Below are 27680 nucleotides of genomic sequence, written 5' to 3'. Positions count from 1 at the left end.
GGTGAGCGATCGTTTATTGATTCTTCTCAAAACAATTTTCTTCATTTTCGTCGAGAACGGAAGTTACCTGATAGCTAGTTAAGGTTAACTCACTAAGCATACTTGGTGTCGTCTGTTTCAATCGCATCCAATATCACGAGTTCTTGCTCTTTATAGTTTAACACTGTAACTATATAACTAAAGACTGTTGTAACCGACGCTTCCAGTTAAGCATGTCAGGTGAAGAGTTTGATTACACCTTCCTGGTGTAAAGGCGAGAAGATCATAACTCTTGCGGAAAATTCGCATTCAACAATCTCACATGTTTTTCATGTTTAAATTTACTGGTTCTAACGGCTGACAAATAACACAGCTTTATCAGCTTCCACCATTCCGATCAAACAAGCCATAGATTTTTGTATAAACTTATTCGTCTTTAGTTACGCCTCATTTAGCGGATCGACAGAGTTTTCATTACGTGGTTGAGGAATTAAAGAAAGAAGTGTTTTCTAGAACCTCCTTATGTCGTACATCCGCACGAAAAGACAGTGTTCAAATATAAAAACCCCATTTGGTTTTACAGTCATATCGAAAACATTCCGGCGATGTGGTTGTTGACGTAATAGAACAATTATGCCCTAGAATTTACTGAACTTTTCCCGTTGTGGTAAACGCGCAATTCAATTTGAGGTGACGACACTGATTAAAAAACAAAGCACCCACAAGCATGTATTTGATGCATCGCAAAACATTAAGCTTGTGTTTAGAACAAGACTTAAAAGAAAATTTGTGATAATTTTTAAGAATAAAATTCTTTGCAGATAGAGAGGAAAAGTGTTTCTTTTGAGTATTTTCAAACATAGTTTTTCATGTCCAATACCGTTTGAATTAAACAAAAGGTTTAGGAGGCATGCCTCAATGGCGGAAAATAAAAGAAATTTTTTTAATGGTTGAGTGGATCTTAGTTAGCAGTTTTCATTTATCATCAACAATCAAGGTAGCATTGTTTCATTCTCACTGAGAGACGCGTCCTTGCTTTGACTTTCTTTGCTCACCGGCTCCGGACAGCAAAGCAGTCAACAGCCTCACAACACCGTACATCCCTATACTAACGGTAGGTTTACTGCACAATTTTCATTTTTTTGAGGTCACATTGAGCGATATTTTCGTTATCTGCAGCAAAAGAAACACTCCAAATTCATATGGCTGATAATGGTATTGTTGATTGTATTTCTCCATTCTTGAAAATTTCAAACGTTTTCTAAGAATACTACGATCCCACAAACCACGCAAGGACATTTTCAGTATCATAGTATATAAAGTGAGAGGAAACCTCAGTGATGGCTATGATACCTTCAATCAAAGGAAGCTAGGTCTCGCTTTGTCTAACATGTAAATGCAAGGGCAGTGCTTTGAATCTGCCGTTTTGTGGCGCTATAACTTGAATCATGCCTAGAGAGAAATAAATGGACTCGACAATTATTTCTTAACTCAATAATTTCTTCTGATGAGGCGGCAGAGTTAATATTGAGATCAGGGTTGGTTTTAATTTTTTTGCGCAGTTGGATGCAAAGGAATTCGTTCTGTGATATTGCCCTGTGGGTGTTTACAACAGATTGTTGCTACTGTATAGAATGCACTTTCGAATTCATTCGGTAAAAGTTAAAAAAACGTACACTTTCATGATTCATTTCTTGAATCCAATCGACTTCTGTATTTTATATTTAAGAAAAGAATTAACAGAGCCTTAATAGTTTTAGTAGTTTCCCTAAACACCCACGTCACGCTGTTTCTCGATCGTCATTTCCGCAGGACAACAAAGAGTCAGTTTAGGAAAATACAAAAACTTCAAAATGAGAAGAGCAAATCTAAAAGGGGCTAGGATGGCGAAGATTCATTGGATAAGATTGTCTCGCTTTGTAAACGACCTTCTTTAAAAATTTTAGCTGCAGTTTACAAGTTATGAAAACCGTGACTTAGTTAGTCTGAGGTGTTTTTTGGGAGCTTTGTTGAACTCTCGAAGCTTTGTTTCAGTTATTTCCGTAGTTTCCAAATATTTAATTAAAGCTAAAAGAAGATTCAGGAAGAAAGTAACACAGTACTTGTTTACGTTTGGGATGTTGCGAACATTTCGTAATTGATGATGTTCAGTCGCATTTTAAAGGAGTTAGCTGGCATTATCCACGAACATATACATAGTTCAACACGTACAACTTTTAATTTCATTTAGATTACCAGTTCGAGAAACTTTCATTTACGCTCAGTTGCATATATATTGATGGAAAAAATTTTAATGATGTGATCGATTATAAAGGAGACTCAAGTGTATTATAGATTTTAGCTTTGTGATTTTTAAAAGTGACCTTTAATGCTCTCAAGGTAGAAATGCCGGGGGTCTCGACACCAAATTTCACTCTTGAGTAACATTTCCTTTTTGGACCAGTCGTGGTTTTGTTTTGGCAACGAAAAAACAAAGCTTTGTCCACGGCATTCTTGAACTTTCGCCTTTAAAATCTTATGCGTCTTATAGCATGATTATGCGTCACTCATCAGAGCAGAAAGAAAATTCTTTTGTAAACATTGCTTTAAAAGACCTGTTTCTAGAACTATACATGTCCAACATTTACCAATGTTTTTACCACTTGAAGTAGCGTTTAATTCATGTCGTGGCTTACTTCGTATTAAAAAGCAGAGAACTTCTGCTCACTAGCGTGACCTTTAAGCCACTTTCTTCCCGCACATCTGGAAGTGACACGAACTTCCAACATAATATGCAGAGTTGTTTCAATATTGTTTGTGTATGAATTGTTTTTGTTTAGAGGCCATGATTTTTAAAGATAGAACGAAATAAATAAATAGTTCGGAATAGGCTACGCTACTCTTGATGCTCGTGATTTTGTTGGGAAACAGTGATCTCTAATTGATAGATTGATACGCAAGGGGTCGCAAAGTGCTTTTTTTCAGCAAGCAATGGCCTCGGGGTAAAAAGAAGAATGAGCTTTCTTTAAAACTGAGAAAAAAATTATAGAAGTGCTAAATTGAAAAGGTTAACTAAGAAAAATCTATTTTTATACCTCATCTTATCCGCTTGGGCGCCTGTATGTCTTCAGCATTGATGCCTAATTAACGCTTCTTCGGCCAATATTACTTACCTCCTTCGGTGATCAGTTTATTGAATTTCAAACTGTTGCAAATTATACAACCTAATGCATTTTAAAGTCAACCATTTATGATTTTTGAGGTTACCCACGCGCTAGTTCTTTCAGTAGTGATGCACCGCTCTAACAATAATTATGATATTTAAACAGGAAGCTCTCTCATCCGTAGGTGATCTACAGAGGTCCTAATCCAAAATAACATTAAATTGTTCAAAGTAAATAAAAATTGCAGATATTGAAAAAAGTACAAAAGTAAGCTATAGATTAAAAGATTTTAAAAAATTATTCCTAAACTGACATATAGTGCCAGAGTTCTTCAAGTCACTGTCCAAGGCATTCCAGTCTTTAAAGGCATGATAACAGGTTCTTTGTTTACCCCAGTTCCGTTTAACTAGTGGAAGTCTAAGATGATCTTTGCAACGAGCGCTGTATCTATGTACATAGCTGTTTCTAGATAATTCCAATTTGTGAGATGTAATTCCATTCACGCATTTATAAACATACAAGCAGCGATGGAAGTGCCTGCGTTGTTTTAAATTTGACTAGCCGAGCTGATTGAGAGCATCGGTTGCGGAAGAGTACAATGGTTTATCTAAAACAAGTTTGCCGCCTTATTTTGCAACACCTGCAGACTGTTCATTAATTAAGACAGCGTTATCCTTATCACCCCATACCATATCAGCATAATCAAGGATGGGAAGGACAAGGCTTTTGTAATAAAGAAGTCTTGCGTTATACGGCAACAAATGCTTAATTCTACGCAAAAGACCTAATCTCTGGTTCACTTTAGATATCACATGTTCCACATGTTCGGTCCACGTAAAGTTGGAGGATAATACAGCCCCGAAATACTTAAAGCTTTTAACACTATCAAGTTGATTGCCAAGAACAAAAACCGAGAGACTGTTTAACTTGCGAAGCTTGGAATCACCACCAATAAGCATAGCTTTGGTCTTATCAACATTAGGAGTAAGTTTGTTATCATTTAACCAGCTAGCAATAGCATTCAAGTCGGCATTCAGGGCGCACTCCAGACCAGCTGGGTTTGAGTCATAGCAATTTAGCACTGCGTCATCAGCGTATAGGGCTACCTCCGAATGCTTGATGGCAGTCGGCAAATCATTCATATAAATAAGAAATAACAAAGGGCCTAATATGCTGCCCTGAGGCACGCCATGCGTAACAGGTAACAAATCAGACAATTCCGGACCGCAAACAGCGGTAACTAACAGCACTGTCGTATGGAAAAATTGTAGAATTACTGCGGAAAAATATTGTTTCCATCGCCTTAGGGCATGTAAATTGTCTCTATGAAATTGTTTTACTAATGCCAGGGTGCAAGTAAATTGTTCTTGATAACTATTTGTATCACGTGACTGGTTCCACGTTTGCTCCAACTTCAAGGTTGGTCATCTCTATAAATATGTTCCTTGATAAGTTTTGATAATTTTTCCCCAAACCTATCTCCTCAGATCAAAATTTTATGCTATGTTTAATCGTCACATTATATAGCTCCAGATATATCAAGATATTTTTCTGATAAAACTTTTTTTCGGTGTTAAGCTCGTGGATCTAGTAAACCTCATATTTGATCGGTGTCCAGGGGTAGGTATTTTACGTTCAGTTAAAACTGACAAATCTCATAGAATGAGTCCATGAAAGTTTCACCAAAATACTCAATTAAATATTTTGATCAAGTGTTGAATTGAAATATTTTTTGCGAAGGTTCGTAGGGACTGCCTAATTATGGGAGGAGTTCCAAACACGAGCGGTCTCATTGCCAAGGGCATTCTTTGGTGTCTGCTATTTTTCCTGGGATATATGGAAGTAAAAGCAACGGAATACATTGCTCCAAGTTTAGAATGCAGGATGAGCTTTAACCTTACTGAGCTGGAGAACAAAACAGTCTACGAATATCACAGCTACACGAACAGCTCTAAGCCAGGGACCATTTTGGCCCTCCTCAGCAAGCGCGCCAACAGCTCGTCGAAAGAAGAGATTGCATCTATGTATAATATCTCTACGGGATGCTTGGCATACTTGGAATTCACACTGCCCGAGGTCGCTCTGTTTCTGCTAAATACATCTCAGTTTAAAGATATCACATTCGAGGATGTTGTCCAAGGTGTGTTTGTCTTTGAGGTGGAGACTGTTTTACGAAGAATTTTTACCTGGCAAAAAACCTTCAACACTTTGGGAGTCAAAGGGAATGAAACGCTGGAAGAACTAGCCTCGATACGGGAAGTGAGCTTGGATACAACACCCATTCTGAAGCTGTTCTTGCTTTTCGTAAATAACGACAACGTTGAGTATCTTTCTAGGGTTTTGCAAATCAGTTTGTCAGCTTTTGAATTTCTCAACCGGACCGCGGAAGAACTCGGGACCATCCTGGCTGTGCCTGATGCAGATGAAGTGAGACACTACTCCTTTCTTCGCTTGATAAAGATTGCGGTGCTAGGTCAAGATTATGTCAGTGGGCTTCAAATGAGAATCCATATGGTGCGGCACTCGTTGGATGTTTGGGTGAGCAAAATTAAGGATGACCTGAATAATATGACAACTGTATTGGATCTGGTCCGTTCTAAAATTCCAATGAACTTACATTACCTAACTGCATTTCTGATAGACGTGACCCCGAGAGACTTGGATCTCTTAAAAATAACCTTACAAGAGTTTGCAGAGTTGTTGAATAAGACAGTTATGAAGTTTTACGATTATAAATTGTATCCACAACTTGTAACGTTCATCGTGAAGACGAGGAAAAACGTTTTTGAACTTAATAGAGAGGCGATGGAGGAGGCTAAACGTGAGGTACGGAAAATATTGATGTCGCACAATGTCACCGCTGAAGTCCTGATTGAGTTTTTCAATTTGACTGAGATCATCTTTCATGACCTGAGTCCCCTCAGGATTGAGGTCCTCTGCGCAAGATACACTTTAGTACGTTACGCAAACAATTTAAATATGACCCTGGCTGAAGTCGCAGACAAACTCAATAAAACCGAAGCTGAATTGTCCTATAATCTAACCGTTCAAGAATTTCACGTGGTGATTCGCAAACTGCTGATAATTCGCACGTTTGAAGCCATGAGTCAGATGTTAGGCGTAAGCCAGCACTTTTTGGTGAATTCTCTCGACATTCAAGTTCCGATTTCGTATCTGTCTATGTGTCAACTTGATTCCTTCCTTACTAAGACTAGACAATCTGTGCTGGACTTAAATGAAGTACTAAGCAACAAGACCTTGGCGTTTGTGTGCCAGATCAATGCCGTGCACGTTACCACCGTCTACACATTCACAATTGAGCGATTTATCATCGAAATTCTGCACCTCGATATTCGCTACTTTTTTTCTCTCAATGGCTTAACCTACTCGTCAGACATCTTGGAAATAGTCCGAAAATATCATTTCTTTGAATTGGAGCACTTGTTTCAGTTACGCGGCGATGATCCCATGTACAGCTTTGTTATATTCCGTCACTCTCTGGTTTGGATCATCAAGCATATCATCTATCTTAAGAAGACAGGTAACATTTAATCTAAAATAATTCTAGATAGTTACAAGTTTGCCTTCAGTTATCAACAAAATAGTCCAATTGAAACTTCTCCTTTTTTTTTATACTTTTGTAACTCTTCTTGCCATATTTATACATGGCATCACAGACAAGTTATAAGGATGAAAAAAAGAAAACAACAGTTAAGCGGATTTGTTGGATAAAAAAAAAACAAATTTTTAACTGACCCCGTAAGAGCTGTATGGAAATTGATGAGGAAAATTAGTTCAGAGACCTTGGGTACTAAAGTTTTCAATCCAAACAGAGATGCAGACATGTCGATGCAAACAATTCCTCTAAAATGGAGATCTCTTTGAATAATTATTAAAATTGCTTTACCCTTTGTAATGCAAGATTAATATACCACTACACACTGCCGAGTATTAGCCTATCATGCTCCCCGCGTCCCACAATAGGGTATACAGTTTGGATTGTAGATAGGAACACCAACCATGGTTAGAATTTTAGTTATTTTTTATTTTATTTGTGCTGGGAGGAGACTTCCTTTTCTTCATTCTAAGTTCTACGTCAACAACAAAGGGTTTTTGGCTTATCTTTTTTTGTAAACACCACACGTCTAGTTTCTTTCGCTATAAATTAAGCATGTTTTGTCTAATTCCTGTTTCACTTGTTTGCTTTTCAAACAGACATAAACGAGTGCCGCCAAAACTCAGACCGTTGTCCTTCCCATTCGCAGTGCGTTAACCTTCCTGGAACATACGAGTGCCACTGTCCCAAAAATGGATATCGTGGAAGATACTGTGCTGGTAAGCTATAATTAACAATTATTTACCAAAATGGAGGTGAATAATGGTGGATATTTACCAAGCTGCGAAGCCGTGCGGTAAATATCCACCACTTTCACCGACACTGAGGTGGATAATTGTCCTAGTATATACCACACAGATACCAAAATAATATATAGATTTAGCCAAGCCTAAAAGCGGAGCGCGCATTTTTTCCCCGCACGTCTCAAGGGCACAACACCTAACCCCATGCTAGGACTAGAACCCGGGTCGTCCGACTCGGAGCCCAGTGAACTGACCACTGGACAACTGAACAAAGCCGAGGCGTTGGCGTGCCCGCGGTACAGTTGACCATGCATGTCAAAAGTAGCACCTTGTACGGTCGCACGGTCGTACATCCAAATTTTTTCGGCTTGATGGGTTACTATTATTTTGTATAATTATGGGGCTACGCTCTGCGAGCTCCGCTATAAGTTTATTTCTTTTAATATAATGAGATATGGTCGGAAATTTAATCTTGACTCGCGATTTTGTCTCATCGGCTGTTTGGAGGTGAATAGCAATTATTATCCACTTCCGAGCCAGCCAATCAGCGCGCGCGAAAAGCACTTTTCGCTTGTGTGGTATATACCAAATGTTGGTATCTAACGTCGGGCTCGGTTTGGGGGATGAGAGGGAGAGGGGTGCAACGGAAATTGAAGGGAGGGGGTGGTAATAAGATTATCTTTCAGTAAATAACACGTCAAAGCATTGTTATGTAATATTTTTTACCACGAAAGGATAAGAAACTGCAGATTATGGGTTAATCTCGTTCCTTGTGTCAGCTAATCCAACCAGTCTAAATTGAAACGTCCATTGCTATACTTCCGTTTAGAGCAACCAGAGCAAATTTGTTCCCTAATGGAAATGCCCTTGGTGATGTTAACAAATCCAAACTATTTACTTTTCAGACATAGACGAATGCAAAGAGGGTTGTTTCACATGCCCAGACAATGCCGAATGCAAAAACCTTCTTGGTTCATATGAATGCCGGTGCGCAAAAGGATTTCGCCACAATGCCGACAATAACACTTGTGACGGTATGATAGTTCAGATGTGTTCTCTTCCGTAGTTGTATGTATCATTTTGATATAGAGCGACCATTTAGGCGAAAGAGCTGAAATGGGTAAGGGGGGAGGAGTGGGGGAGGAAGGAGGAGCGGAGGAGCGTCATTATTACCTATTGGATGAGGTACGAGGAATACGCATGCGCTGTAAGTTTGGCTACGTCTGTGACATTCGAAACATAATCCTTCGCAGGTTTTAACATTGTATCTTCAAGGAGGTAGGTCTCTCTTCTATTTCAATTAGAATTATCATTGTTGCTCTGAAAAAATGATTAGTTTTACCAGTCATACCACTCGGTTATCGAAACAGCAATAAAATGCATACAGAGAATTTAAAAAAATAAATAATAGAAATTAAAAAAAAATAAAGTTAACGTCCCTTTGGCTATAATAAAATGCGAGTAGAAATTATGTTGAATTTCCACAGATTTTGACGAGTGTGAGAAGTTTTATGACAACAGTTGCTTCTACAATGCAGAATGCATAAATACCCCAGGATCTTACTACTGTAGATGTCCAGATGGATACAAATATGACGATCGTAAAAAAAGATGCAAAGGTAAGTTGCGATCAGTGGCTAATAATCTCCTCAGTATGATTAACTAGTGACAAAATTGGTTTGGGGGGTTGGGGTGGTGAGGGTATGCGCACCGGCACACGCAGTGTTGGCCTCACTCGGTTTTGAATATTCACACTAGGCGTGTGCGTTGAGTTCGTCACTGGTGTACTTCTGCTGGATGTTTATTCTGTGTGTTCTTATATTACATCCAGAGGGAAATATTCAACGTTGAAACATAGGCTTGTGGGCTCCTAAATGTCTACGCAAAACATACGGTTTTCTATATTTTTAACTAGGACTGTTAATAGTTTCAGTTCAAATTTTATCACCGGAAAAACAGAGAAAACAGAATAAAAAGAATTTTATGGATACGGAAAAAAATTGGCAAAGAATTCAGTAGACTAGCTGCATGTAAGATGAAATGAAGTGTCTTTGAATCTGCAACATTCAGCTCAGCTATATCATAATGAGAATCCATGATTTTTGTATGGAAATAAGCTCCATTAAATGGAGACGCAAAGCTTTGAATCTGTGTGATAACTCCATAAAATTTATTTTTCTTCTTCCAGACATTAACGAATGTGAAGAGGATCGCCATGTTTGCCATAGGATTGATAAAAACGCAGAGTGCGAGAACAAATATCCAGGATTTGAGTGCAACTGTCGACCAGGTTTTGAGGCTGTTTACAACAATAGTGTGAATCCGAAAGTTCTGTTTAATTGTACAGGTGAGTCCTTTGCTTGATCTCTAAAGTAAAACCCCCATTTGAACGTCTAACAATAGCATCACTCACAAGGGATTTTTTTTCTGCAGCTCAGTTGTAGGGCATCCAAACACAGAGTTCGAGTGCGGAAGTTTGAACTTCGATTTCTCGTGGAGACTTGCTGAGACACTTCCTTGTTCTACGCTCGAGACAACTCAAAAACATATTTCTTTACATCTTTACCTCAATCAAAATTTAACATCTTTCATATTCTATCTATAAACATGACGTCTCACCTTTGCTGATTCTAGTAATATGCAGGACCCAAGTCACATATGGCTAAACAAAGCGTTACCTGTAGCTCATCATTGAACCGTGAAATCCTAAGATCAGGGCCCAGCTTGATAAAGGCCGGATAACTCGATCCGAGGGATAAATCGCTAATGAGCGGATGATTTCTAACATAACGTACTGTGCTATCCCCGGATAGAGATTTATCCAGTAGATAGCGTTATCCACGCTCCCGAATACTGGGGCCCGAAGTTCAACTCCTCATGGAGACTCTTCGGGCTCAGTGCAACTAAAGAGCAGCATTGAAATACGGACGATCTGAGCAATGAACTCCTTCCAGAGATTTTAAGTCCCAAAAAAGATTAAAATATATTTACTTTATCTCCTTGTTGCAGTAAAACTTTTTGTTGTTTTATCCCGTTGCAGATATCGACGAATGTGCCAGAGGCAATGCGATATGCCCTTTGAACTCTGAGTGCATCAACACCATTGGTGGAGCTAACTGCCGTTGTTTTCCTGGTTTCGAGAAAAGAAATGGCAGATGTAGAGGTACAAATTATTAATTCCACTGTTTAAATGCAAGTTATTTGGTGAAACATATGTGGGGAGAATACAAAAAGTTGTAACAGCTCTCAAAGATAAGCGAGAGGTAAACTCTTTATACGGCGGTGACTCACACTGAAAGCTGCCCTAGTTTATCCTATACCGGTCATCGAAACAAGAAGCGGAGAATAATGTATTTGAAATTGTTATTTACCTTACGCAACAACTTCTTTTGGTTTCCTTTAAAGCTAAGCGATTCATCATCGTTATATTGATATGGGTTCAGCCGATCAGATATCGTCGTGTTCCAACCCATATCGAGGTGGCCAGCGGATTCCCTTTCTTTGGTGAACTGTACAAGAACATTTATGTGAGTATGGGTGTAATATTTAGTTATGTAAAATGATATCACCCTAATCTATTTATTATTTCTTTGATTAGTCAGTGAAAACTGTAGTGTTATAGACATAAACAGGGAAGAGTACTGTTATTTAGTTTGCCATGTTTCAGAACTATTGAAGAGTCTCGACTCAAGCTTAAGGTTAATTAGTAAATAAACCCCTTCTGCCGGCTGGTATGTCGGCTGATATTGTCTGCGGCTTATTATACTTTATTATACTTTATTTCATAACCTTTCAAGTAATTTTCATATCGCGAGTTGACAGCAAATTTGCTGACTTTCTTTTGCTTCCGTAGCAGCATTTGAGATCAGCTTTATAAATTCAACTATCACTGGACTCTACAAAACGAGTTCAAAGTGAAACTCTGGCGCTGGCTTTGTTTCTTTTCAATGAAAATGGTCGAAGGATAAGCATCAACGTAAACGGGGGTTATATATTACGTGATAATTGTCGGGCGATTTTGTACCACGTGACGTAAAGTAGCCGATAGCAACGCGCGAAAGTTCGTGGGTGGATTATAAAGGGCGTTATCATTCAACCTCAAAAGTGAATAAAAGTAAAGCCGGCCCGTGAGTTTAATGGTGCATACCACAGGAGCTGATACTTGTTTCTGCAGCATGTTGTTTCTAGAAGTAATGCTACTCCTCCTGGTTGTGATACAAGTCCATCGCATGTTATATTCATCACACAAATTTTATTTATTTATGCTCCTGAGGGAGACGGCACCGAGAGATTTATATTATCTAACAGTGCCTCTCTCGAAAAAGTTTTCTCAATTAAGCAATAGAAAGACTCAATCAGAGCGCACACATTGACCTCTCGACCCAGTGGCTTTTAGAAACTACAAACTACCGAACAAAGAATTTAATTTAAGTTATGCTCACTGAATATAATCATTTTTTCCTCGTGTATAAGCTTTCGCTCAGATGCCTTTGAACAATAAGCTTCTGGACGGGGCCTATCGCGTGATACCTATCTTATGCATGTCTTTTTTATCCAACGAGGCGTAGGTCACATGTAAATTAATAAATGCTCGTAATATTCTGATACCAAAACTTAAACGTTGCCAGCACCTACCGCTTTTCCTCAATTTTTGAAGCAAATCTGTTCCACTCTTTTAAGGAACAAAGGTTGATTGTGTCCACGTATTTTATGTGTACAACTTCGAAGTATTTTTTTTAAAAAGAGACGATGTGAACTGATAATTTTTATCGTAAATTTTGTTTTGGGCAGATTTACCATAATGGCTTAATTTCTATTGGCAAGCGCTATTACCGTTCTGAACCGAAGAGGCTGACCAGCCTGAAAAAGAATGTCATTGCTGTATTTTGGGCCAATACAGATATAGTTACCTTAACTACAAGTATCACTTACCAAGTTGTGGACCGCAGCACATCGGAATTCAGAGAGGTAATGTCTTGTAGGTAAACGAAAAGCTAAAGCTGTAGGTATGTTACATACGTTTACATTGAGATGTCTTACTATATCACAAACGCCACCTAACAAACAAGCAAAATTATTAGGATCTGAAAAAAAATGTTTTGTTGCTGGATGTTGCCTAGTTAAGGCCTTGATTCAGAGTGAAAAATCCTTTTGGCGTTACGTCGATTGATGCAAAGGGCTGACACTCCAAAGTGGATTGGCTTAACTTCCAACCATTACTGTCTCTATAAACCAATAGTATTGTGCATAGTTAAGTGGGATCCTAAGGATGCACGCGAACTTGTCTTTCTGGTCTAAAAAAATCAGTTGCAAACAGTTAATAAGACATCCTGGTATGTTCCTAAATTCCTTGAAAACGCGAGTGTAGAACAACGCTTTCCGCTCTCCCCTATTAAAAGATCTTCTCTATTCCCCTGCAGAATTTTAATAATGAATTTTAACTTTTTATTGTTGGGAATTTTGCAGCAACTGGACAATACCTCGGCTCTGCTGAAAAACTGCTCAGGGCTTACCGAGTTCAACGCAACATGGATGTTGGTGGTAACCTGGGAGAGAGTTTCACCTTTCGCACGGTTTGGATTTTTTTCGTATCGCTTCAATCCATACACCAATGAGGTAATTATCATGATAGCTGTTTTGTTTTAAAATAGAAAAGTTTCAATTTATGTGCAGGAAATAATCCAGCTTAGGCCCGTTGTTTAAAACACAATTATCCGAACCCAATATAGTGTTATACAGCTTTGCAAAGGGATTTTTCTTTTGACACGATCATGATCTTGAGATAAAACGTACCAAAACCCTAACTGTTATTCGTGCTCTTCTGTATGAAGAATGTATTTAAAGTCTTTCATTTTGCAGAGTTTAAAAGGACCTCAGTTTGCGTACACCAATCCAGGCGGAAAATAATTCCAGTTGTAATTAAGTTTTTTTCTACACCATATTTTTGAATTTAAAACATTGTTACTTGTGATCGCGTGCATTTACGATACTTTAAACATTCTTCTTCAGGAAAGCTCTTATCAGGCTGTTCTCATCACCAATGGAACCTCCTCGTACGTTATCTACAGTTACGAAGACGGTGGAATGAACTGGAATCGAAGGCTACGACGAAAGTGCGCTGTTGGTTACGCTACGAAGGACAAAAAGTACAGCTTTGAGGACGAAGACTCCTTTGGTGAAAATATCTTCCAGATCGATTCTAAAGAATTCGATGTCGACGGAATTAAAACTCGTGGGACATTCTGCAAATCTTTAAATGCCCCAGATGAGCCTATAGAGTTAACAAACGAACAGAAGTGTATGAACTGGTATAATGAAGAGCCTGACCCCGAAGACTGGCTTGAAGAACTGACCGACTGTTCCGCAACTTTTAGATCTGCGCGCCAGGACAACCGTTACAGGAGAATGAGCTCATCTGCTGGCAGTCGTGGTGCAAGAATTGACTGTTACGAGCTTAGATTTCCCACAAGGGAGTTCGGTGCGAGTCATCAGTGCTGTTATCTCGCTCGTGGAGAAAGAGGAAGAAGAAGTGGAAGAGGTGCGTTTGTTTCAAAGCCGCCTCAAGCTGGAAGAGCTTACAGGTTTGTAAATTATATGACTGAATTTAAAACAGAAAGGCATGATAAAAATGGACCCAGTTTAGTCAGGACAATTCAGAGAGATTTTTCCGTTGATCAGTGAAATTCCAGAGGAAGTTATTTTATTCTGCGTACTTGTTCCACATCTTAAAATCTTCATCCTATATTGCAAGATTTCTGATCTCGCATCCCTGCATCTCCTTGCACCCGCAAGAATACTACAGAGCCCAGGGTGGGAGGGGTGGGGGAAGGGGGTGGAAGTATCAGATTTATGTTCTTGTGACACAGCTACAATCCTCCAGTCCCCCTCAGGCCATAGTAACGACTTGTTTTCAAAAGACACAGTGTAAGTCATGTTTTCTTTTCATTTTTTAATTTCTCAGATATCATTTTCGCAATCGAGCCATGAGGCAGAAAGGTGACATCGAACCGTTTGAGGTTTGCTGCGGCGAAGGAGAGTCACTATGCAATTTGTTTTACGAGAAGCGACCGCTGACTACCGCTGCCAGTGCCCCCGAATTTCCGCAGCGGTGCTCGTGCAGTCGATTGGCGGGCGGCTGTCGTCGGAGACCATGCCGACCACGCCGTCCCCGAATTCCTTGGCTACGAATTATTATCGGTAGGGATGTTTTGAGCATAAATGAATCACAAATGACTGATCAGAATTTTCATCTAAGCTATGCACACTAAACCATATTCAAGGGAAATTCAGGTTGCACAAAGGCTGTTATAGTTCAATTCGATTAAACCAAAGCAGAGGAAAATTTGGAAGATAAAATAACACGAGAAACATGAGATATGTTGGACACTTTTTAATCATTTACAATTTTAACGTTTAGATATTTAGTGCAAGCCTTGTAGTTTTGAGTTTGTTAAATTGTTTAACTTATTTCCTCTAAGTTTTGCATGCATCATGCATCAAGGGATTCAGGAAAAAATGACAGAAAGATGTTTTTCATCTTGTCTTAGTGAAAATGTATCAGAGCTCCATAATTGGACTCACCTAATTTTGACCAGCGTAACAATTATTTTAAATTCTTCATTCCAGTTAGCTTCTGGGGAGACCCGCACTTGCTTACGCTTGACGGCTTTCAGTACACCTTCAACGGCCTCGGAGATTATGTATTGGTTCGGACGCGGGATCGTTCGCTTCACCTTCACGCCAGGACAAAAAGGCCAACAACGACCGAGGGAGGACTGAGTAACGCGACTGTCATATCGGCTCTCGCTTTCAAAACCAAAGACAGTGACAAAGGGCAGATTGTGTTTGACGACTCTGTCCCTGGCAACCTCAGCTTTACCATCACAGGAATGGACGGTTCCTGTAAGAATTTCACCATTGCTGATTTTGACGAGGGTAAAGATTTCACAGGAATGTCGATCGAGAGAAGTACCATCAACAACAAAACTGCTATCATATCGTTCCCGTCAGGCCTTTCGATCGAGGTGTCCCCAGGCTTAGAACTTCTTCAACTGAGTGTCAAAGCGCCAAGCGATATGATGAACAAAACCGAGGGACTGCTGGGAAATTTCAATGGCGACAAGACAGATGAACTGATATATCCCAATGGTACTATGATACCGAGTAATTCTACAGAGCAAGAGATATTTTCTTTGGGACAACAATGTAAGTCTAACGTTTACATGAACGGCGTAGGGAAAACATTTCTGTTATTCACACCATGAAAATCATGGTTTGTTTGTTTGTTTTTTTTCTTACATAGTAAAATTAAATTTGAGCCATAAATATTTACACCTTCTGTGATCACAAAGAGAACTGAGCAACAAGGATCACCAAGAAAATGTTGTGAAATTAAATTGAAAGGGAAGTCTTTGGTGAGCGTTACGAGTTCAAAGATATGAAGTAAAACTGGTCGATATTAAGGGTTGACGATAAAAAACGAGAACAAGTTTTATTTTCTACTTTTTACATCTTCGTTCCGTTTTATCTCAGAATGATCGTTTTTTTCACCCTCACGTCTATGAAAATGCCAAGTATTAATAGATTAAATAACGAACTAGAACTAATTACAGCACAAAAATAGACTTAACAGTTAATTGCATGCAACTCTAGAAATTGTCCACTCTTATAAAGCAAAAATTACAAATGTTATGGAAGGAGGGTCTCAATGGGGCCATAAAAATGAACTTATATTAACCGTTAGCCGAAAAATGCCCAAAATTTTAACTGTTAGTCGTAAAAGCCACTACCTCATTGAGACCCTCAAAGAATCCAAACACAATTTTTGTCAAGCTGAGAATAACCTCTGATCATGATTAATGCTTACTCATTATTTTGTGTTTCTCCTTCTTGTTGCCATCAGGGGTTGTTCCACATGACGAAAGATTATTTGTATCCTCCAACTGTACACTGCAGAATGTGTCGTTTGACGACATGTTTGTTCCTGCCTTCTTGAACCTGTCTGCTGTTACGGATGAGATCAGAGCGATCTGTGGGGACAACAGAGAATGCATCTTTGATGTGATGCAAACTGGTAACAAAGAGCTTGGACAGGAGACCAAAGGATTTGAAGAAGAAGCCGAGGCTGCCAAAGCAGAATTAGGTAATAAGAAAACAAGAAAAAAAAGGAAATGTCATTATTTTAATAATGTATAATTTCTTATCCTCAAGCTTATAAAGACTGGGAGTAATTCAAACTTGAATGCATTCCAGCTTTATTTTTCAATACTGTGGAAGAGGAAATAAGGAGGATCTAAAGGATTGGAAGGGATAGGAGAAATTGTTTCAAAAACGCAAGTCACTCTTTGCCCTTACCTACGATGAAAAATTACTTTTGCAGAGGTGTCCCCTTACAACATTCGGGAAGAATTTTCTATCTGATCAATAAGCTTTAAGCTTCGAATGACATGCTGTTAGTGGTGTCAAAAAAGAAGGGAGGGAGGGAGGGGGAAGTTTTGGTCTTCTTACCCCTTTCTTAGACCAACCAATGGGGCGAGAGCGGGTGGGGGAGGGGTGGGGGGTTGGATCTATTTTCTTGGAAGGTTGCTATGGTGGAGAAGATCAATACTAAAGCAAATGAAACACTTTTTTTTTCTCTTCCAGAAAACACTCCTCCGAATATTACAGGACCAGTTGAAATCAGCGTAACTGTGAATCAGATGACGAAATTTAACCTAAGCGTGTTCGATACTGACAACGATGACGTCACGCTGGAGGTTGAAGAACTACCTGAGGGGGCATCTTTCACTTTTAACGCTTCAGAAAACGTCGGCCATTTCGTTTGGACGCCTGTCAATGCGTCTAACATCACGTTAGAATTTGTTGCCACGGACTCCAAAAATGACACATCTGTTCATCCTGTTGTAATCAACATGTGTAGGTGTGAGAACAATGGAACTTGCGACTTCACGGAGTTTGTTGGAGATGACACTGGCGCCTTTCGCATTGTGGGATGTAACTGCAGTGATGAATTCGAGGGTGACTTCTGTGAGATGGAGGTACTTGACGCATGTGCAGATGATCCCTGCGCCGATAACGTGACATGCAATACCACAAGGAACCCATTCGGGTTTAAATGTGGGCCCTGTCCTCCAGGTTTAACCGGCGATGGTGAAGACTGCTTCGGTAAGAGGTGTTTTTTTTCTTTGTTTTTGCCATTCAGGTTAAACTGAGAAAGGACTTTGATGTATCGTAAATGGGTTAGGGTTCGGAAAATTTACGTCAGCAAAAATTCCGTAGAGAAGGCTCATTTGGATTAAATTAAGATCAAAAAGTTGTTCAAATATCATCTTAATTGCACCTAGTCAGGTTCAACTCGTAACTGTCCACCATCCACCCCTAACAATACAATGGCTTGTCCAAAAACTCTCCTTTGCTGAATGCAATAAAATGAATTTACCACACATCCTTAGATAGCTTTCCTTTTTTTACTCATTCGTTATAGTTTTGATCAGTTTGCTTTTTTCTTTGTTTATTTTTAGAATTTGACGAATGTGCAAATGAAAGTCTAAGCCAGTGCAACCAGACCTGTGTGAATACGTTTGGCAGTTTTAGATGTGAATGCAAACAAGGTTATACATCACGTGAGGAAGGAAGAATCTGCGAAGGTATTTTCAATTTCAATTAAAAGTTCAATTCAAAGAAACACTATTAAACCCTATGCAAGATGGCTTCTGGCACATATCGCTGCAACAGGTTAAGTCTTTTTTCAATCGAGAACTCGCTAATCATTTCACTTTTCTTGCAGTGGTATCGAATTTGAGCAATGCGGTCTCTATAAAGTATGAAAAATTTCCAAGACATTTGAAATTATTGCTGAAAAAATTTCATTGCTTAAAATCACTTGGATCCATGAGTACGATTGTGGCCTTTTTCAAAACGTTCTTTTCGATATGCTTAAAACTTAACTTGTTTCTGAAATTGGGAAAGTTTTTTACACCACCGCTGGCACTGCTACTTTCTCCACCGAAATTCGCATCTACAATTCCGTAAATGAAGTGCTAAAACAAACGGAGTAACTGTGATTGTATTCTTTAGATATAAACGAATGCCAAGATGCAGGCAACCTTAACAACTGTTCGGAGAATGCATTATGCACCAACTTACCAGGTGCATATAACTGTACGTGTCACCCTGGCTTTGAAGGTGATCCAATGAAAAACTGTACAGGTACGGTGAATTGCAGTGGTGGTTAACTTAGAAATGAGTAACACTTAAACATCTAAGTGTTGCCTTTTTCTGATAAGAACTAAAGAACGACCAGGTTAACAATGAAGGAAAAAGGCCAGAAAGGAAAAAAGAAAATAAAAAGGAATAGAAGAAAAAGAAAACTGGAAGGATTAAGAACAATGAGCATGCGGAGGGACGACGGATGAGAAGAAGAATCTTTATCGATAATAAAGAAGAGAAGAAGGAAAGAACCAGAGAGCGAAACAAGAGTAAAAACAAGAAAGAAAACACATAGGGAACGACTAGATATCCTAGAGAGGTTAAAAATATTCTAACCGACGATGGATTTTGGCATTTAACGACTAAAAGAGTAATAATGTTTGTGAATGCATGAATGAATGAATGAATGAATGAATGAATGAATGAATGAATGACGATAAATAATAACGATGTGAAAGTAAGTTGTAATTGCACTCCTCTCTCCAAAGGAACACATATCGGTTGATTCTCAACACATAGTTATAGAACAACTCATCAATTAAAATTGAAATAGAATGAATATTTAAAATGCATACAATAATTGCTGTTGTGATAATAACTATATTAATGCGAATCCCTTCTCCTGCAGATATTGATGAGTGCACTAACGGTGTGGCACAGTGCTCTCACATATGTCATAACAAGCCAGGATCCTTTGAATGTTCCTGTCTAGATGGATTCAAACTTGCCGCTGATAACCAAACCTGTGATGGTATGTATCTCAACGAATACGAACATCTCAGTTAAAGTCAATACTGAAAAGAATTGCGATTGATTGCTCGCAGGTCCGTCATGCACTTTAAGGGACGATGGGCCCAATGGTTTGCGCGCCGGATTTCAGAGAGAGAAGTCTGGGTTTGACCCGTGGACGGGTCATTGTCTTGCGTTTTTCTGTTGTGTTCACCTTGTTTTCAGTGGGTATTGGGAAAATTCAACAAGAGACCTTAAAAAATGTTGGTGGGTGGGCGCGAGGGTGGGGTAGGCGCAAACCATAGTTTTTCGGTGAAAGAATGTTTTTAATTCCACACAGTTTTCCTAACTTTGTTTGATCCTTGAAAATGTACTTGACCGAAAGTCATTTTCTTCTTTTTAGATATAAACGAATGCGAGGGCAGCCATAATTGTGAACACATGTGCGACAATCGCATTGGATCCTACATCTGCAAATGCCCGCCTGGTTTTGAACTGAATGCGGATAACGTCACGTGCAAAGGTAGAGAGATCTTTTGCGATGTAGAATTGCTTGTAAAAGAAGCTTAAATGGTGTCCCTTTTTATTCCAGGCATTCATGAAGTTGTCGGATGCCCGCATTACGAAATTAAACTCGCACTCCTATTTAGAAACACGTTTATCGTGTTCTATTTGACAAGCAAGCAAGAAAATTTATCATCTCCTTTTTACTATTCCGCCGTGAACTATCAAGATCTAAAAGCATCTTCTCCGATCTTCCGCCTACATTGTTTTTGTCAGAAGTTGAATTAATTTTTCATCTTTTTAAGCTGATTTTACGTCCACTTAATCCCTGCGTTCGGCGCTCTCAAGACATGTTTCAAAATTGTCTGTGATTTATAGAAATATGCAACCAATATAACAGTACATCGCATGTCCTCATGTGGATACGAATTTATTTTCTCTTATTGATGACGCCTCTCACTTGTTCACTCACTCTTGAGAGATACATGTACTATATACACTCGAGGATAAACTCGTATCCACGCGCGCCCGTGTAATATGCTCTCCCTAATTTTGTTTCATTACATTCACAGTGGCAGAGGCCAGCGCATGTGACGCAACAAACGGCGGCTGCTCCGATACCTGCGTGAACAGAACAGGAGAGATCACGTGTTTTTGCAATGCTGGTTACAATCTCACAGCTGATAGAAAGACGTGTGAAGGTAACAGCAAATTGATTGCAAAGACGTAAATCTGCGATCGTAACGATTACACGCCTCTAAGCAACTTAAGCGTAAAGAGCAATTAACTAACGTTGTGTCGGTGTCCGTTGCTAGATATCAACGAGTGCATGATGGGAAACCATGGCTGTAGCGTCAAGTGTCTCAATACTAACGGTAGCTTTACATGTGGATGTTACCCGGGATACGCCTTAGCCGGAGATATGAAATCTTGCAGAGGTAAAGTATATTTTTTCTTGGCTATTTTATGGCTGAACTCATCCGTCTTTCTCTCCTAAGTTCCTTCTCCTCAATATCCTAGAACAATCTTAACGAATTTTTCATAGGGTATACTCTCAAAATATTATGTGGGGATGCATAGTACTCGTTTTTAAGACTCACTTTACCCTATTTCAAAAATTTTTCGATTATCCATTTTCTATTCCAGACCTGAAACCTTCTACTTCAAACCACACTCTTGAAACGACACCTTCCCTATTTCAAACCAGATTGACATGTAAAATCCATTAAATCTGTTGTCTGTTTTGGATGCTTCTTTCCAGTAGATCACGTGCCTTATGCCGACCCTGGTCCAAAATAATTTACTAATATGTAATCTTTATGAAAGAGAATCCTCTCCTCGGGAAATTTCGTCAGTTTTTGTTGTTATTATCAATACAGACGTGAATGAGTGTGATACTCCCAGCCTTAACAACTGCGACCAAGTTTGTGAGAACAGTAATGGATCTTTCACGTGTTCCTGTGATGATGGTTTCACCCTTGAATCTGACAACAAGACCTGCTCAGGTATAGAATTATTATTCTGCGTCGTAGAAAAGTCATCATAAGATAAGTGCGCATGCGTAATTTGCCTGTCGTGTAACAAGACACCGAGGCAAAGTAAGTGCGCATGCTCTACGCACCTGAGGCGATTCCATCATTTAGGGCATTGCGTTATTTCGTTGTCTCCACCATATGAGTTTCTCGTCTTAGATAAGACATTATTCCCCAAGTTGGATTATTTTTAGAGAAGGCGAAAACATGAACCTTAAGTGCTTCGGATGAAACATCGTAGGTATAACATTCGCACACACGAACGATTCACGCAGAACCTCGCTTCAAGTCACGTAAGTCACGCAGGTACAGAGAGAGTCACCATCCTCTTTGTAATTTAATTTTTTGTTTAATGATACCAAAAACTCTTACATTTCAGATGTTAACGAGTGTACCGCCAGCAGCACACCTTGCAATGCTGGTGTCTGTACCAACCAGCCTGGCACATTCCAATGTGTGTGCCCGCCTCCGACATTTTATTCTGATGGCGAATGTAAAGGTGAGAGAAAACTCTTATGAGTGACTTGTAATGCCTTTGTAACTTAGTTTCTATAAAATGCGGAAATATTACGACTTACAATCACACATTCAACTCTTCATTAAAACTGTTTAGGCTCGAAAGCTGACCTCGGAAATTGCTAGCAACTCGACTTGAACCACCGAAAGCCCTTTATTCGCGCCTCAATTTGTCAAAGATGAGTGGGAAAATGATTTGAGTAATACTTATCGACAGGCAACAAACAAACTGAAAAAATAGTACATTTGGCAAATAAAAACAAACAAGACGTCCTATTCTGACACTTATTTGAACACCGAGGAACTCCACTTGAAAAGTAAGAGTGCTTAAAAAGATCCCCCCAGTCTTCAAAAAGAGAACATGAAAAAAAGAAAAAAAAGAAGAAAGAAAAGTAAAAGAAAAGTAAAAGAAAAGATAGTAGACACAGAAGTCTGAGAGGCGTAAATACCAATTTAACTACCTCGCAAAATATGGTTATGAAGATGCTATCTGATTTCTGTTGAAGCTTTCCTATTTAAGCTATCTAAGTTGAAGAAATCTCTTTGAGTTATATTAAAGTTCACACGGCAACCAGGTGGACAATCAGACATAGTTTGACGCTACTCTGGTTTGCAGATTTAATGAATGTAACCGAAGAAGTTACGATTCATAGACCCAACGTTTCGACACGTTTCGATTCTCACCACCCTATTTACCTTAAAAGGTCTGTAGCCAAAACTTTACTTAGGAGGGCTGACTGTCTACCATCTTCACTCGATTCGAAGGCTGAGGAGAGGAAATATGTTGCCAATGTCCTAAAGGCAAATGGCTATACAAAAACTTTTCTCCGTAACTGCCAAAAACCAGTTACAAATAGTAACGCTCTTGATGAAAGGGAACCAGTGACTGGTTTTGCTGTTATTCCTTACATACAGGGTGTTACGGGACCCATCAAGAGAATTTTGAATAGCCACAACGTTAAAGTTGCTCAAAAACCTTTTCAGACTTTGGGGCATATTTTCGCCAAACCTAAGGATCCTGTCACGAAAGAACAACGAACCGACGCCATTTATTCTATTCCTTGCAATGACTGTGACAACGAATACATCGGACAGACCAAACATCAGTTCGGTACACGGTTAAAAGAGCACCAAAAAGCGGTTTTTCTTTGCAAAAAGGAAAATTCAGCTTTATCGGAGCACACATGCCTAACCAACCATACAATTGGGTGGGATAATTCTAAAATTATCACCACTAATCGGCGTTACCATCAGCGCCTTTGTTTGGAGGCTTGGCATATTAACTCCGCCCACGCTCCTTTAAATCGTGACGATGGCGGTTTGCTTCCTGACGCCTATTTACACCTCGTCAGAAAAAAGGCCGCTAATTAGTGATCATATAAAAGGACCTCTTGTTGCAACGTTTAGATCACCCCTGATGAAGGCACTAGACAGGAGTGTCGAAACGTTGGGTCAATGAATCGTAACTTCTTCGGTTACGTTCATTAAATCTGCAAACCAGAGTAGCGTCAAACTATGTCTCTTTGAGTTGTTTAAGTTTTGCCAAACTATGATTGAAAAAAAAATCGAAAAAGAAGAGATAGTTACAACACGGAGTGTTTAAATTCGTCCACCCGAGTACCTACTCCGTCAAAATTGCCTCTCTTCTACTTTGAGGTTTAATGTACGGAAAAAAAGGAAAAACCCAGAGCTCCAAAACATGATACGTGAAAGATTCCCTGTGTGCGTGTCTTCTTTTATCATCTTAATGAAATTTTCAGAGAATGCTACTCTGCGTAGAACAGATTAAGACTTTTCACACTGTTGGAAAACATTTTCGATTTCGTTTCTTTGTCAGATGTACGTGTATTTGTTTTTGTTGTGACATTGATTCGAGTGAACACCAAGACAGTTGTGTGGCAGGAAGACCTGGGAAATCCTGAAACAGTCGCATTTGGTGTACTGGCCAGGAGAGTCGAGCTACAGGTTAGAAAATGTGATTTCTGTTCACCCTCCGCTCTGAACCCGCGGAGATCAACTCCTAGAGGATAGGTGATTCTTATCTAAGTTCCTGGGTGATTTTATGTCTTCTCGTTGTCCCTACAAAGTTCTTCTCAGTGACGTTACGGTCTCAACAGAGTCCAGACCCCAGATGTGATTGGGCAACATTGCGATAGCATAGTACATATCTGGGAGTTAGCTTTTTAGAATGATAGCGATTAAAGCTTTCTTCGCGTGGCCTTCTTTTTGACTCGATCACATTAAAATGAATATCAAAATGACAACAATAATGGTAATCTATGCGTCCAATCATCAGCTTTTTCTATTTCCCTCGCAGATAGACGACTACTACAGGCGCAAAAGCAGGTTCACCAAAAAATTTGTAAAAGCTAAAGTCAAAAGATTCAGGTTAGTATGGATAGTCCCACTTCTAACTTGCGACTGCCTTTCAGTGTGTCTAAATTGCCTCACAAAATACTAAGGCACACAATGATCTGACTTATGTTAGGAAAGGAAGTGTTCTCGCCGATGTTGACCTTACTTTTGCTGATGATGCGACGGATGTAACACCAGACGCTCTGAAAAGTGACTTGCCCACATCAGGGGAGATGGGAAATATGAGTTACAATCCATCGAACGCTGCAGTCGGAGGTTGGTTCAGGGTTCTTGCGTTTTATCCTATAAAAATGACCTCGGAAAGCATTTGTGGGACTCACATACTGCCACGGGTATATTATGTTAACTACGGTCAAACCGGGGAATCATGGATCTGAAAACATTTTAATTATATACTGGATATTACTTGCGTTTCTTTCATGATCATTATTAGGATTTTCTTCTAAAAGAGCTTTAAGCGGTTGTTACTGAAAACTGTGTTGTATTTGGCCGACCCAGATCGCCAGCGAAAAACAAGTTCAAGCCGAGGGTTGTTATTGGCGAGAGATTGCTGATGAAAGAGTACTAGCCTTTTCAGGCTCAGTAGGCACTGACAGAGAAGGATAGACTAAAAGCAAAGTTTTGATATGTAGCTGTTTCCAAAAATTAACTCGCTAGGTTTTCAGTGTCTTTTCGTTTTGGTAATACAGTAACACGGCAAAAAAAAACTAGCGTTCACCGTACGGAAAACGAAGATTGAATTCACGGAAAACGCGGCATTTTACAAACGTTTACCCATGTTTTGCGCACATGTGTGACTGATGTCGATTGAGCATTTGCTTCACTATTCAAAATGTCTTTTAAGCGTCGCCTCATGTGATAAAAATAAGCTATGTTACTTTTCTCCTTTTTATATCAGATTTCAATGAATGTGATGACAAAGCAACGCATAATTGCCATATCCATGCCACATGCATCAACAAACCAGGCTCATTTGAATGCAGGTGTAAGGAGAAATACAGCGGAGACGGAGTAAAGAATTGTGGTGAGGTTGAAACCAAATTTAATGGAGAGCAAGACAGTTCACTATAAGTTAAACTCTAATTCTTTAATGGGACGAGGCTATCACTCTTATTTCCTTTGGTCGATATTACCACACTTAGTGAAATCTGTCAATCGTCGCTGCTTAGCTCTGTATGCCTACAACTTCAGTACGAGTACTGTAGATTTCATTGTTTTTTTGTTTCATTTTGAACCCGATTGCAGTCAGCACATTAATGTCCTCGTAAAGTTTGTAAAATTAAATGATAAACACCAAGCCACCTTAAATTACTGCAAAATAAAAATGAATAAAGCTCAACAACTTTCTATTTTTTTTTTAGAATATTCTCCGGAACCTGCAGATGACCCAGGTGTGTTTTCATGTTTGTGGCGATTTTAGAATGGTTTGTCCTAGCTGATACATTTTTCTTGCACAGTTAGGTGCACAGTTTTGTTGGTGACTGATGGCTCATAAACCATTCGAACAAAAGTCATCTTTAGAATAAACATTTATATCCGCACAGACTTTGCTAGTTTCGGTAGATATAAACCTTCAATTCAATGCAAACGATAACACTGTGTAAAGCTCTTGCTCGTAGTTTTAATGGAAACGCGATAGGTTGGCCAAATGAGGCTCCAACCCGAAATAGACATAATTTGAACATTCTGTGTTCTCATGTTGGATGCGTTACTCATACATAAAGTACGTTTCTCTATCCTAGAAAACAAATTTAGAGGGTGAACCGGGAAGGAAACTTGACGAGGGTATATAGGCCGCAGAAATCACGACAAGCTCGATCTGTGAGATGCAGTTTGCGAATGACATGTTTTACATATAATATCGTTGGGACTCTACATTTATATTTCCACAGATGACAACAAGAATAAGAAACTTGGAATCATATTTGGCGCTTTCTTCGGCGTTGTAGTCCTCCTCCTCATTGTTGGATTATTCTTCCACCTCCGATATAATAAGTAAGTCATTTGCAATTGGATTGTCCACAACCATGAGTGCATACATTTTATTCTATTGTTTATACGTGAAACGCAAGAGTTTTTTGCGAGCTTTGCGGTATCAACGCGATCCCTGAAAATGCGTGGCAAATACAGCTGGTGATCACAGAATCTGCACGCATTAAATGGCGAAAGATGTAATAAGACCCTAAGAAAAGGTGTAGTCGTTGCGGTTTTTGATCAATGTCAGTGAGCAACTGCGCTCCTACCACTTCCCTTACCCAACAACAGTTAACTGTTAGGTATAATGTTGGGTTAGCGGAGGGGTAGGTGCGATGAAACACCCTCTTCCCATCCAGGAGGAACAGCAATTGTTGTTTGCGCTTCAAAGAAAAAGTCCGGTACTGTGTCATTTTGTCTGTGTGTGGACTGGCTAACATCGTATTATTTCATAAATTTCAGACGGTACGAAGCAGATCTTGAGGATAAAAACAACACGAGCTTCACTACACGCTCCGTTAATTCGGGTGTCACTTTCCCTGAGAATTCTAAGGAAGACAGCAAAAGAACAGGCTCCTATGAGCTTCAATCTCGGCAAATGTACGCGAGCCTGAGCCCGCAATCCCGCACAAGTGGGGACTACGACTACCCAGACCCGCAACCCACGGGAACCCGAGAGAGCTTCCCTTACTACGACAATCCAGGGCTGCAGAGGGATCATGCGCAGTAAAGGTACAGTTAATTAAACTGAAATCGTAGGCACATCGGATTCCTCTCTTTTTTGGCTTATTATTGCAAAGATGAGTCGTTTGGGAGTTTTCCCTCCAGAATTCTTGTCCCCTTCAATAAATTCTTGTTTGTCTACTTCTCCTCAGCGAAACAAGATTTCCTTTGGGTTCTTATCAAGCAAGGAGAATGCTACAGACCATTCATACCGTGGTCTTCCCTCACTTCCCAGGCATGAAGCAATCACAGTAATCAAACGTAAAGTTGTAACCACAGCCCTCAAGATCTTAACAGTATTTGTGTCGTATAATTTTCATTTTGGCGCGTGTTAAATCACGTTTCTTTATTACTCCCGCTGGCAAAGTTCCGGATCAAAATATATTCCTGAGAAAGGCCTAGGAGCACTGATTTCTTAAGAAAAAGACTGCGTTACTGGGTGACGCAACTTTTGCGCCGATCGGTGCTTAGGAAAATCTGATAGCACTTAATAACTTAGTTTATTACAACGTTCAAAGATAGAAAGCTGATGGTTTTCATTTACTCTAAATTGGTGTTTTTTTTTCACTACAGTCTACACCAATACTTCCTCAATGTATGCTTAATTTGTAGCTAAATAAACTAAGAAAAAGTATAC

The 27680-nt window shown here is 39.4% G+C and overlaps 1 protein-coding gene and 1 pseudogene across 1 annotated transcript; one reads left to right on the top strand and one right to left on the bottom strand.

The window, feature by feature from the left end:
* The first annotated feature begins 914 nt into the window (after positions 1–914).
* LOC113666628 (uncharacterized) lies at positions 915–27677 on the top strand. The gene is made up of 31 exons (XM_027182419.2): positions 915–1093; positions 4863–6663; positions 7338–7457; positions 8387–8515; positions 8969–9100; positions 9670–9828; positions 10522–10644; positions 10887–11008; positions 12273–12449; positions 12948–13097; positions 13491–14062; positions 14443–14678; positions 15108–15686; positions 16384–16623; positions 17124–17645; positions 18002–18127; positions 18558–18689; positions 19318–19440; positions 19822–19941; positions 20495–20623; positions 20738–20860; positions 21302–21427; positions 21834–21953; positions 23808–23935; positions 24288–24358; positions 24459–24601; positions 25245–25370; positions 25708–25737; positions 26239–26338; positions 26783–27052; positions 27196–27677. Exons 2-30 carry the CDS (start codon positions 4884–4886, stop codon positions 27048–27050), a joined length of 6906 nt encoding a protein of 2301 aa, XP_027038220.2. The 5' UTR covers positions 915–1093; positions 4863–4883; the 3' UTR covers positions 27051–27052; positions 27196–27677.
* Positions 3271–4081, bottom strand: LOC149040602 (uncharacterized; annotated as a pseudogene).
* Positions 27678–27680: the final 3 nt, after the last annotated feature.

The sequence above is a fragment of the Pocillopora damicornis genome, chromosome 9, assembly GCF_964200805.1.
Source record: "Pocillopora damicornis chromosome 9, jaPocDami1.2, whole genome shotgun sequence".
NCBI classification, from domain to species: Eukaryota; Metazoa; Cnidaria; class Anthozoa; order Scleractinia; family Pocilloporidae; genus Pocillopora; species Pocillopora damicornis.
The sequence above is the reverse complement of the archived record's forward strand: the minus strand, read 5'-3'. Positions and strand labels throughout refer to the sequence as shown.

Bases quoted from the DNA above. Each gene is read 5' to 3' on its own strand.
- LOC113666628 (XM_027182419.2), top strand. From the start codon at position 4,884: ATGGGAGGAGTTCCAAACACGAGCGGTCTCATTGCCAAGGGCATTCTT. The intron at 8,516-8,968 runs GTATGATAGTTC...GAATTTCCACAG, and splicing joins CGACAATAACACTTGTGACG to ATTTTGACGAGTGTGAGAAG. The intron at 14,679-15,107 runs GTAGGGATGTTT...TCTTCATTCCAG, and splicing joins TTGGCTACGAATTATTATCG to TTAGCTTCTGGGGAGACCCG.